The sequence below is a fragment of the Nipponia nippon genome, unplaced genomic scaffold, assembly GCF_047370975.1.
Source record: "Nipponia nippon isolate SJK-2023a ecotype South Korea unplaced genomic scaffold, ASM4737097v1 scaffold_4, whole genome shotgun sequence".
Classification (NCBI taxonomy): Eukaryota; Metazoa; Chordata; class Aves; order Pelecaniformes; family Threskiornithidae; genus Nipponia; species Nipponia nippon.
This window is the reverse complement of record NW_028262358.1, coordinates 69,161,873-69,173,878: the sequence shown is the minus strand read 5'-3', so window position 1 is coordinate 69,173,878 and position 12,006 is coordinate 69,161,873. Positions and strand designations below refer to the sequence as shown.

The 12,006-nt window shown below is 37.5% G+C and overlaps 1 protein-coding gene across 2 annotated transcripts in view; it reads right to left on the bottom strand.

Annotated features, from left to right (window-relative positions):
- TRDN (triadin) overlaps nt 1-12,006 on the bottom strand; it is a 239,576-nt gene that overhangs the window by 148,781 nt on the left and 78,789 nt on the right. For both annotated transcript variants that reach the window (XM_087774852.1, XM_087774851.1), the window contains exons 8-12: nt 11,530-11,589; nt 10,065-10,124; nt 7,402-7,461; nt 5,816-6,010; nt 973-1,032 (exon numbers count right to left, since the gene is read on the bottom strand). In XM_087774852.1, the coding sequence (XP_087630978.1) occupies nt 973-1,032; nt 5,816-6,010; nt 7,402-7,461; nt 10,065-10,124; nt 11,530-11,589 (435 nt within the window). The remainder of the gene's footprint in view (nt 1-972; nt 1,033-5,815; nt 6,011-7,401; nt 7,462-10,064; nt 10,125-11,529; nt 11,590-12,006) is intronic.

The window sequence follows — 12,006 nt, the reverse complement described above, 5'->3', positions numbered from 1 at the left end:
CTCTCTGAGAACAGGCCATACAAACCCTCTTCCTCTAAAATCCCAAGCTTATTCATTTTACCTCCACAAAAATCTGCCATCCCTCTCCCCATTTTGAGAGTCTCTGTTTCTCAGCTACATCCTTAGGACTTCCCAGCTCTGACTGGACCTGGGCATGTCAAGAGAGGACCTAAGCCACAAGGCAGAGGTAAGAAACCACATCCAATTCAGAGAAGTACCAGTGGAGAGCTTCTTGAGCATATAACTGCCTAAACAAAGTTTGTAAGTCTTAGTGTGTCCTTAAATATTCTGTCCTTGACTTTTCATAAATTTTATTTTTTATCATTCCTAAGATTATGTAATCTCTATAGTACGTTCTCTTGCACTGGATCTCAGAAGGAAGAGTGTCCATTAAATAAGGTCAGGGTAGATTGACTTAATATTATGAGATGATGCGGAGTCATCATCAGTAGCTCTAGCTTCTTTTTTTTTTTGCTAAGAATTAAGTGTCTGTGTTAGAACACATGAGTATGGAGATGTGGGAAGGGAGAAGATAAAGCACAGAAGTGGTGGATCAGCTAAGGTATTTTATATACTAAGAACAACAATGGCAGTTCTATTTTTGAAGCATTCTGGGGTTAAGACTTGCTATTTGTGGGGAAAAAAAACAATAAGCTATTAACAATAAGCTCCTTCCTCTTGCATCTCAGCCAAAAAAAGCATGGAAAATTTTAGCAATTTCTATGGCCTTCCATTGACTCTACTTTTAACATACATAACCTTAATTTTAATTCATGCATTGTAGACAGAAAATTAAAAGCTTTAATAATACAGCCATTAGCTCTTATGCTTTATTAAAACTATTTGCACATTCCTTGTTGCACTTGTGAGACCTTTCAACAATACAAAACACACTTTTAATACATAAAGGAGCAGAAACTCTCAGGGAAACAGAAGAATATTAGAACAGAGTTCAATGATGTAGGAAAGTACCTGGATAAAAATCTCCTTGCGCAAACATGTCAATCACATAGCGACAGAATGCATATTGATCTAACAGAGCAAAAAGGAAAAAAAGAGTAATGAAGAAAGTAAATTTAAAATGTTATTTCTATTTAACAGTGAAGATAAAGGTTGGCAGTGCAAAGACACATTTCAGGGATAGTCTTACTTATATGCTTGAGTTTTTTTCCTGGCCTTCAAGTAATTCACATGTTCAGAAAGAGACAATTTATTGTCCACATCTTATTCAAGCCTCCTGGCCAAGAACTTCAGAGCTACCAGTGCCCCAGAGCTACCATCTCTTCTTCTGGGCTGGCAGGGTGCAGTGCCTGCCCCAGGTCAGCTTTGCGCAGCCTCGCTTACGGCATACGTTCTGACACCATGCACAAGTACCGTGCAATCTGCTGCCTAGCCACAGGTCCCAAAGACTTTTTCTTATCCTTGAAGATCCATTTCAAATAGTCACAGCCAGGTGATAGAAAAATTCAATAAAGTTTTATATCACAGCATTTTGTTAATATTGTTTTAACAGTATAATCAATACATACATTTAGTGAATGGGAATATAAAGAGAACTCGGTGTACTTACACTCCTGTAGCAATGAGATTTTCCACAGAATTTTACCATTTCACTACAGAATTATTTTCCAAACACTAATATTTACAAATATAAATATATATGTATATATTAAATCTGGATATACATATATCAAAACTATGCTATTCAGAAATTAAGGCTTCTGAATCTAAATGAAACTCTGATTTCAGAAATGTTGATTGCCTATTGATTTCTCTTATACATAAGCAGAGTTGAAGACCTTAATAAAAATTTCTAACATTAAAAATGGTGAAGAAAAGTTACCAGTTGTAACTAAGTGCAAAAGAATCGCAATATTATGGCTGGATTCTCCAGTTGGCCAGAAAAAAGCACTTTGCCCCACTGGACTCCAAGGGACATTAGCTTTGAAAGGTAACGTTGATGACTAAATGCCAACTCTGGTTAGCTAAGTTAGCTCCCAACTGTCCTTGATTTAAGCATATTCATCCATCTGTCCTAGACTGTTCTAGTACAGTTCCTACACTACAGAAGTTACATTTCTTCCTCTCTCCACCTCCTGTTGCATCTCTCTCCTAGTCACCTACAAAGCCACTTACTTTCTCTTTGCCAACTTCAAAATGAAATTATGCACTTTGGAATACTTAAAATTTTTAAAATGGCATAAATGTTATACTTAAATGCAAAGTGATGTTCCCAAGTATATAACACTCATTGTATTATTTGTTATCTTACATAGTTGACTCAAGCATCAGTATTAATTGATGCTGAGGATTTTACGTGATTGCTGCTCTGTTGACTGCCATAGAAGTCATTGGGTGGAGGACTGAAGCTTTCAAGTCATGATTTCCTATGCAGTTGTAGAAATTAGGAATGGGTTTACGAGCTCAGCAAATATCCAATTGTTTCTACTAGTCGATAGGAGCCTATGCAGCTCTTTCCTGTTACTGAGGTGGCGAGGGTAATACTAGTCAGTATTGTAGAACCTGGGGCAAACCTTCCAGGATGTACGCTGGGCTGTGGCTATAAACACTGCTTTTAAAACCTTTAATCACTATTCATAATAGTTTCTTCTTTTATATTTAAGAATTCAAACGTATCATTCTGGCTGGCTCCAGCTTTGGATTCCATCCTTAAGAAATCTAAAGAATTTGGCTGCGTTATCTGCCCTAAGTCTAGTGCTAATTTTCTGAAAAATGTAACAGTGTATGTGTGAGAAAACAAGTATGTAAAAATCTGTACTCTCAGGAAGCCCATCTAAAGCCACTGAAGTCAGCAAAGTGTTTGCACTGACTTCAACGCACTTGCAAATAAGGCCTCAGTGAGTATTAGTAAATAAAATGGACCAATGCCAATTCTTTAGCCCAGAAAGCAAATGGCAGAGCAGAGCTCTTGTCCATAAAGCTGAGTTTTCCTTACCAAAACCTTTTGCCAAAATAAGATGCCTTCATCCATGCTGCCCATTGGGAAGAGCCCCTGGAGCATTTTGGGGCATTGTACAAAAGACTGCTAGATGGCATGGGACAAAACTATGTTGGGGACATAAGCTGTATGGACAATCACAGCACAGAGCACAAGCCTGTGCTGGTTCTGTTTAGGTTATGATATAGACACAGCCTGAGGGCCTAGCAGCTCACACCATTTCATTGGTATTAAAATTTTTTTTTAAACATAGTAATATAGGCCAGGATTAAAATAGTCTGTGGGTGTTTGGGTTGAATTTTTTTTTTTGTTTGGTTTGGTTTTTGGTGTTTTTGTTTGTTTGTTTCTTTGTTTGTTTTGTGGAAATGTAATTTGAATAAACTTAAAAAAAAAAAAGCCTTAATCTTGATTATACCTGAGAAGAAAGATTTTGTATTAATCTCCTCATAGGATTTCTTTAGTAACTCAAACCCTGAAAACTGGGATTTATAAAAAAATTGAAGGCAGAATGTTAACCTCTGAATAACAAAAATAGCATTTCTACTGTATATGAAATAATAAGGTGCACTGTAACATCCCATTGAAGTTCATGGGAATGCTGCCAATCAACAAAGATTGAAACTTAAGGAATTTTAAATTAATATGATTTTCCAAGTGTCTCTTCATGGCTAAAAATTCATTTTAATTTAAACTCTCTTCTTAAAAAGAGAATTTCATACTATACTTTTCGCCTTATAACTGTAATAGTGGCACAAATATTCATCTGAGTACTAATAAATCACGTCAAAGTTTGGGACTAGATTCTTATTGATAAAAACGGTAATAGATATTTCTGTCATTGGATCTCATGTGATTTACCCTGGGAGATGACCTATCTTTTTAAATTTTAATTTGAGTAAAAAAAAGATGCAACAACAGGAAAATCATAACAAATCTTCTGTGATTATAGTTATATTTTTTCCATTGTTGCAGAAAAGCTGGCAGAACTACTCCCTTGAGCAAGGAAAAGTAAGGGCTGCAGGATCAGGAAATCTTGGCAAAACCACACTGACTTCAAAATTATGTTCACTTTTGGTCACGGTGGGACTCAAATATAGAACTGAATTTTCTGAGAGTATCCAGCTGGGCAGCAGTGGCTTATGGTGGGAAAAAGGAAGGATGAAAGTAGAACAGGCAGCTTTCACTGAACATGTGTAGCCCTATCTCCAGTGATAAGGGCAGCTGAAGAGACTCCTTCCTTCCTCCACTCCAGCTGCTCATTCCCACTTTCACCTGCCACGGTTCGGTGCACCGTCACTGGGGTCACACTCTAAAGCAGACTTACAAAGTGATCTGTTAATGTTTGATGTTAAGATGGACCATTTTGCTAATATTTATCAGTTAAAGGGGGTGAAAAAAAAACACAAAAAACAAACCAACAAACAAAAAACCACCATCACTATTGCTCTCTGTAATCTTTGACCCTTATTTACTTAAAATATTTTGCTGTCTGGGAGTAAAGTGTCTCATCTGCACACCGTTGCTTTTTGAGAACCTTATCCTGAACATTATGGAGTGGATCCCACTGTGCACTGAAACTCTGTCAGAGCAAGCAAAAACTGAAATAGATTTGCACCTCCCAAGAGGAGCTCAACAATTTGCTGAACTTTGCCCTGGTGATAGCAGTCAGCATGAAAGATGCTGCTTTGATTTTATGCCTCAAAGGCTCCAGTATTTCAAGTGAAGACTAAAATTAACTAGAATATAAATAAATGCTAAAAAATACTGTTTCAGCACACTATGCATGTCAGAAAGGGGACTATGTCTCAAAATCTCTCCTTTCAGATTTCTAGAAACATATAATTTAGGCAACTCCTAAGGGGTCCAGAGCTGATGGCTATGAAATTCTGGGAGAACCTGCCCAGGCAGATTTGATATCCAGGCACGGATGCCTGCTTTGATGCTCAGGCATAACAATTTATCTGCGGTTATCAGCTGAAAGGATCAGATAGGTGCGCCACGCAATGCTGAGCTGCCTCTATTAATGTCAGAATAATCCTGTGCCTGCAGTGTGGCAAAGCGTACAGAGAGCCAGGTCCTGCCACCTTCATTCATACAAAATTGTACCTAACGCCATGGAAGAGCTGCAGAGAAATCAGGGGACCAGTCAGTGCAACTTGGGAGTGGACAAACCCAGACTGACTTTGACAAAGAGAAGCATATAGTTGACAGCTGCGTTTGGCACTGATGCATGTTGATTCTTTGTTTTATCACTTAATTTCTTTCTTTCACCAGGGTAATGGCATTTCTTTCCTTTTTAGGAGAAATTAGGAAGCCGATCACATCAAATTCTATCAGGCAGGTATATCACTATGTCATACAATACCTGACGACATGACAATGCCTCACGTAATCTGATGTAATACGAATTATTATATACCCTTTCCTCTGCTGCTATTTTCCTTATTGTTATGGAGGACATGTGCAGATGTAGAAACAAAACATAATTCCCAAAATGTCATTGGACAGTCTGTATTTTCCAAAACAACTTTACTAGCAATACGCTACATAAGATGCTACTGAGCAAATCCACGAAGACTCCAGCCTATCTGAAGAGAAATTGGTCCTTGTTAAAGAAGGATTTAAACTAAAATGAATCTTTAGCCATGACAAACAGTTAGAACATTCTGGTTACTTAGATTAAACTTATTTTATTCTCAATAGTCTCCTTCTGGTGGTCTGAGATTCACCTGGAATTTATTTGTACTGCACTTTTGTTTTTCGTGGCTGGTCCTTGCCAGCTTTAACTTCATTCTCTCTGCTTCTTCCCTACTACCTTTTTAAGATCTTCATCTGTTTCCTCCTGGTTTTGTTTACCTTTCTTTTCCGATTTAGCTACAGTCTGAAGAGCTTTCTCCTCCTTAATTTTCGGTTTGGCCTTTATTAGCCCAACTTCGGTTGTTTTAGTCTCTGCCTGCTTGACCTTCTCAGTCGTCTTCATTTCTCCTTTTCCATCCTTCACTTCCTTTTTAACTTTTGCTTCCACTTTAGCGCTCTTTACTTTCTTCTCCTCTGTAGGTAATAAAGAACAAGCTTTCAGTGTCATTCTTTCCCCGCAGAATAATACTCGGTACCATTTATTTTGACTTGTGCTGTTACTAATGAGTTTTTCTTCATCATTAACACCTTGCTCAGATCTGATGAAAGCTATAATCCCCCTAAATGAGACAGACTTAGACAGAAATATCAGATGCAAGCATGTTTTGTCCTCAGTCCTGTACCAAGTATTTGAGTGATACTTAGCGTAGTAGGCTATGACAGATAATATTCAATGTTTCTAATGACAATATGCTAGCTTTTATGGTATAAACTAGGGAGACAAATGTTGGTCGTGAAGTAAACAAATATGGAAGGTCCTTCCAGGCTAAATCTGAGTAACTTTAGACTCCAGAGGTCAGAGCTAAACTGTTGTAAGCTGTAAAAGTAGTTGATTTAAAGGGTGGCTATTTGTAAGGGTCACTTCTATGCACCAATTCTAGGTCTCTGCCCAAGAAGTCTTGAGTTCTTGAGTCCTTGAGTCCTTGAGTCTCTCTCTACACCAATTCCACAAGCTGAAAGACTAGTCTGAGACAGGCCAATTCATGATGCGCCCTGCAGCAGAGTGAGAAGGTTTCCAAGCAGAATTACTGAATTGCAAATATCAGTGGCTGAAGCTACACAGAGGTTGGTGAGACCAACACCATTCCTTCTGCTCATATGTATCAGCAGCTTTTTCTCATCTGAGACATGGATGTTCACAATATGTGTGTTTCTAGTTCACTTCTGTGGAAAACCCAACAGTATTTTAAAATGCCACTGAATATGGTTTAAGCTAATCTGTTTAGTGTGACGTTCACATTTCTGGTTTTTTTCATAGCTCTAAAGGTCTCCATTCTTGAGGCAAAACTTGAATGCTACAAAATCCATGTCTTCTGTAAGGCTCTGCACTTCTATTTCTATTAGGCTATGGGGCTGACTAAACTGATTTTATCAATTTGTAAATGGAATAGTTCTACCTGTTCTAAAACAGCATAGAGATATTTATATAAGGGTAATTCTTACTTACAAATAAAGCCACGACATGACCAAACATTGCTGACTAGTGAAGAAAGAATTTCGTTAACTAGTTATAGTTAAAATGTATATGTCAGATCATTTACAGAGAGGCCTACTTCTTTTTCAGGGAAATGGTGGTTCATACCTTTAATTCTCATCTTTGAAATTTCCACAGTTTTAAAAGGGATCGTGCATAGAACTAAGGCCTGGATGTTCTAGAGACATCTTAATTCAAATCATGTTTTAATTTCATTATAGTGTCATGTAACTGATTTTTCATATACATTATGTTCTCTGCTGCAATAAAATAAAGTTTATGAACTTTAACGTAAATTCTGATAAAAAATGAAGTATAAATAAATAAATACCTTTGGGAGGAGGTTTCTTTTCAGCTTTTTCATGTCTTTCAGGTTTGTCTTTTTGAATTACTAGAAATGAGTACAATTGTATATTAGGAAAAACACCTCACAAAGAATGAGAAAATATTACCAAAACACAACAAATCCCCAGAAGTTTCACATTTCTTCATGACTCCTGTTTTTCAGTTTGCAAAATTCTTGCTTCTTTTTCTCAGGTTCACACACTGGGGTGAAAAGTTTCAAAATATCTGTTGAGACTAACCTAACCAGAAGGCAAGGCAGTCACACAGATCTGAAGCTTTGTAGGGAATGTTTATACTGCATATTCCAGATGACACAAACTTGCTCTGCTCAAGCTCCGAACCAACATGGGCTTGATCTTCTTGTGCTCCAGCCAACAAGAAACGGCATGACTGTATTTGCCTTACAGAAAGGGGTTTTTCTTAGCTTGGGCTCACGATCATACAAACACAGTCACAAGCCTGGTGCTCACTTCAGAGCCCAGCTCGAGTGAGTTCATGTCTGTACAGGATACACTGTGTAAACACACACACTGCTATGTCCCAGGCTGTCAAACTTTTATGCAGAGACTTCTATCTTTCCCCTCTTGATTGCCATCCAGACATATTGTGGGAACAAAACAGCCTTGAGAGTTAATTACACTTCTTTCAAGTGATAACTACATAAAAACAACATCCTCTCTAGCTGAATTCCAGCCTGGAGTTGCTGCCTATATGAGCCATGATTGATATTTATACTTGTTTTTCTTATTTTTTAAGATAGCTGTTTCCTAGATGATGTGTTTAAGTAGCATTCATATCACTGAAGCTTTCTGAAGCCTTTAACAGAGGCTGAAGAAGTACCCTAAGTCTTTTTATTGAGCATAGAGAAAAGCTCCTGACTCGGGGGAGAAGTAACCACCTGATTTTCAGTATGCCTGCTCCCTGAAGTTGGCCTGGACCTGAGCATCCACACTTCCTAGGGACTGCAAGTTGTTGAAATGGCCGCGCAGCACTGCTGGTAGCTGATCCAGTTTAGAGCAGACTCCAGACAAAAGGGAGGTGAGCCTGGCAATGGATAGCTCAGCACACTGCCCGTGTAAATGTGCCTTAGGAAGCACTGAAGGCAACGAGTCCCCTAGTGCATTGAGTCCACCCATAGGGACTTGCATGGCATGGAAACTACTCAAGAGAGTGTAGCATGTCTATACATCACACTGGAGGAGCAAATCTCCCTAGCTACAAAGTGGCCAAATTCTTCATAAACTTGAGTCTGGCAACTGGAGTCATGGCTGCCATTAAACACGTTAAAGCTCTAAGTGATTATTTGGTTAGCTAGCAGAAGATAAATGGATAAACAGGCTGGCTGCTCATTAGGAATATCTCAGTGATTCTTGGAAGTTATTTGCTTTTCAAATCTACACAGCAACCATGGGCATTTATTTTCTCTGGATTGCTTCAGTGTTATTTAACTTTATAAAAAAATCCTACACTTTCAAGTTATACGCTGAAAGTAGAAAAAATGACCAAATATCCCTTTTCAAGCGTGACTGGACAATGGCTATCTATCAAAGTGTTTTAAGGCTTTAAGTCTTCATTCTACTTTTTCTCTTTCTTCACTCCCACTTTCTGTTGTCACATCTCTCCTTAGAGTAAGGTCGAGTCCAATAAAGACTGGTTTGCACATTTGAATCTATATTGTCTGAACAGATTCACATTAAACCTAATTAATTCATATGTCCCATCGTCATGAGATTAATCTGAATGCCATAACAGTCTGATATTAAGATACATTGCATATTATTTTTTTCAGTTAACTAAAAAAATTTTTTTACTCAGACATAACTGAGTAAAAGTAAGAAGAGACAAAGACCGAAACCTAACTTCATTATAGAAATAACTGGCTTCCAAAAAGCAATGCATGTTAAAAAAAAAAGAAAGAAAACTTCAGAGCAAAAGCATTCAAATGCTAAGCAATAATAAATGTTAGTCTTTAAAAAACAGCATAACAAGGCAAGCTGATTGGATTTTTAAATCCCCCTGTCCAAGTCATGGCTAAAGATGGAATTATCAGTCAAAAGAATACTGAAAACACCTCTTATATACAATATTGCTTCAGAATATATATGATAATTAGTAGATATGTAAATCTTAACCAAAGCCACTTCTGCCATGGAGGACAGTACAAATCACACAGTGAAATGAAACTGTTATTGCAAAAAAATAAAGGCAAGAAAATGAAAATCTATTTTTAGATATGATGGAAGACCCAGGCGGAGAGTTAGTAAACACTCTTGCATTAGGTCTGCACCAGATTGAAAACTGATACACAAGAGAAAGCTGCCTTTACAGGCAAATTACTGAATCCCATTGTGGAGGAAAAGACATCAAGGAATGAAAATATAATAGTCATAGGCTTATTTCTTTAGCTGCACAAGAATGATTCATAATTACCTCTGTGCATCAAAACAAGAAAACTTAGTAAGAAATATATGCTGAGCAAGACTTCACTCAGGGGCTGATCAAGACCTGCTCAAGCAAAAGTGAGAGCACTCAAAAAATGTGGAGCATGGACTAAAAGAACTTTATACTTTAAATATTCATCTCCACACTCTCCCTTTTTTAGGACTAAAAATCTAAAATTGTATAACATCTAATAATAATCTGCATTACCTTTAGAAGGTGCTTTCTTTTCATGTTTTTCTGTCTTTTCAGGTTTCTCTTTGTGAATAGCTAGAAATAAATAACAACAATATTAACGGTTATTAAAAAAGAGAAATGTCACATTTTAAGGGAGAAAAAGGAAAGAAAAGATCCAAAACCACAAGTAGGCACCATGGCTCTCCATGCAAAGTACCAGAAAGATTGTTTCAGCTGCTGCTGTCTGCTGATGATACCAAAACACGTGATTTGAACTTTCAAAAACTCATCTACCATCCCTGAGGTCCCTGCCATCAGCTGGGGGAGTAATGGCCTTTCTGGCACAACAGTAATCCCATGGAAGAAGTTAGTGAAGAAGAGTCATTCTTATTTATGTTGTTTACTGGTTCATTTTTTTGTTTTGTTTGTACTGTGGTTTACCCGTTTATTTTGGTTTATTGTTATTTTTGAGCTTTCTTGTTTATTACTTTGGTTAATTTCTGAAGGATTGTCTGAACTCCACATAACAACTAACAGTTTTTCCAGCTATGAATGATTAAACACTATAATTAATTACAAATCTAATTGCAATGGCATTATAACTAATGCTCTTTGGGGCTTTTTGTTTGCTTTTAATTTCCACTTTACAAATTGAAATAAAGTACACTGTAGTGACTAGATTTCTGGCTCAGGTTTCAGAATACACCTGAGTTGTGCAATAGTCACTGAGTGGTGGGTAGTCTGGAATATTCTCCTATGTGGGCTCTGACTTGCTAATTTTTTGCGATTAATGTTTACACAGTAACTTGTCCACGGGTGTGCAGAACTGATATTTGTATGTGTTCGTATTCCCTGAGGTACCCTACAGAGACCAGGCGTGTGAAAACACTCAGCTGCTTATTTGACTCCAGCATATGAGTTTATACTAAGAACACAAAAATGTATGCATGGGCATTACTATGTACTCGCCAGCCTTGTGTTGGTGTTTCAAAAGAAAGTAAGAATTGTGGAAGATAAAGCAGTGCTAGATACTTATTTATTGCAAGTAACTACTTAAAGAATTAGTCCTGCCCTATTCAATGGCTATGCAACAGCCCTAGTCAGTATTGTATACAAAATATTTTTTTTACATGGCCTGTCTCATTACCTTTGTTTACAGGTTTTCAGGTGTTTTTCCTGGATGACCATATTCTCTTAGCAACCATACTTACTGTGAGCATTGGAAATGCTCAGAGATTACTGGTAGATTATGCTAATCCAGAGTACAAAATATATTATCTCCCTTCCTCAGAAAAAAAAAAACAAACCAACATCCAGAAGGAATAAAAAATGCTACTCAGTCTGCATGTCTGTAAACCTTTTTATGATGTCATGATTTTTATTCATAAAGTTCTATAACACTTTTTCCAATCAAGGGGATACATAAATGGAGATTGAGTAGACAATTAGTTCTGGGGTACCTCAAAATGTAAAATAAGTTCTGACATTAAATTATTACCTGCATGCCTTTCCTTCTTTTCAGGTTTTTCTTGTCTTTCCAGATTGTCTTTATGTGTCACTAGAAAAGAAGAAATGTGTTCATATATGTTAAAAAAACCCTAAAGAATCCAAAATAATGCTATCAAGATAAGCCTTAGAAGACAAAACGGCAAACTGAGTTACTCCTGAGCTATCCTGTGCATATCTGCACAGCACACATCATACTACATGGGTCTGAGCAGACAACTCTGGCTAACAAGTTACTGCTTACCATCCAAACCATGGTAACATGCCTTAGCTCTTTACTACACTAACATCACCGCTTGCAATCGTCTGTCCATTCCTGAAGAGAGATTTTCAGAAAACTGTCAAGGACTAAGGCAGAGCTCACAGCAAATGCTGCTGCCTGCACTAGAAAGAGGACATCACCTGGGCCACCCCACACTCTGTCAGGCAGAGGCTCATAAAAACCCTGGAATCAATCCTGGAGCATAAG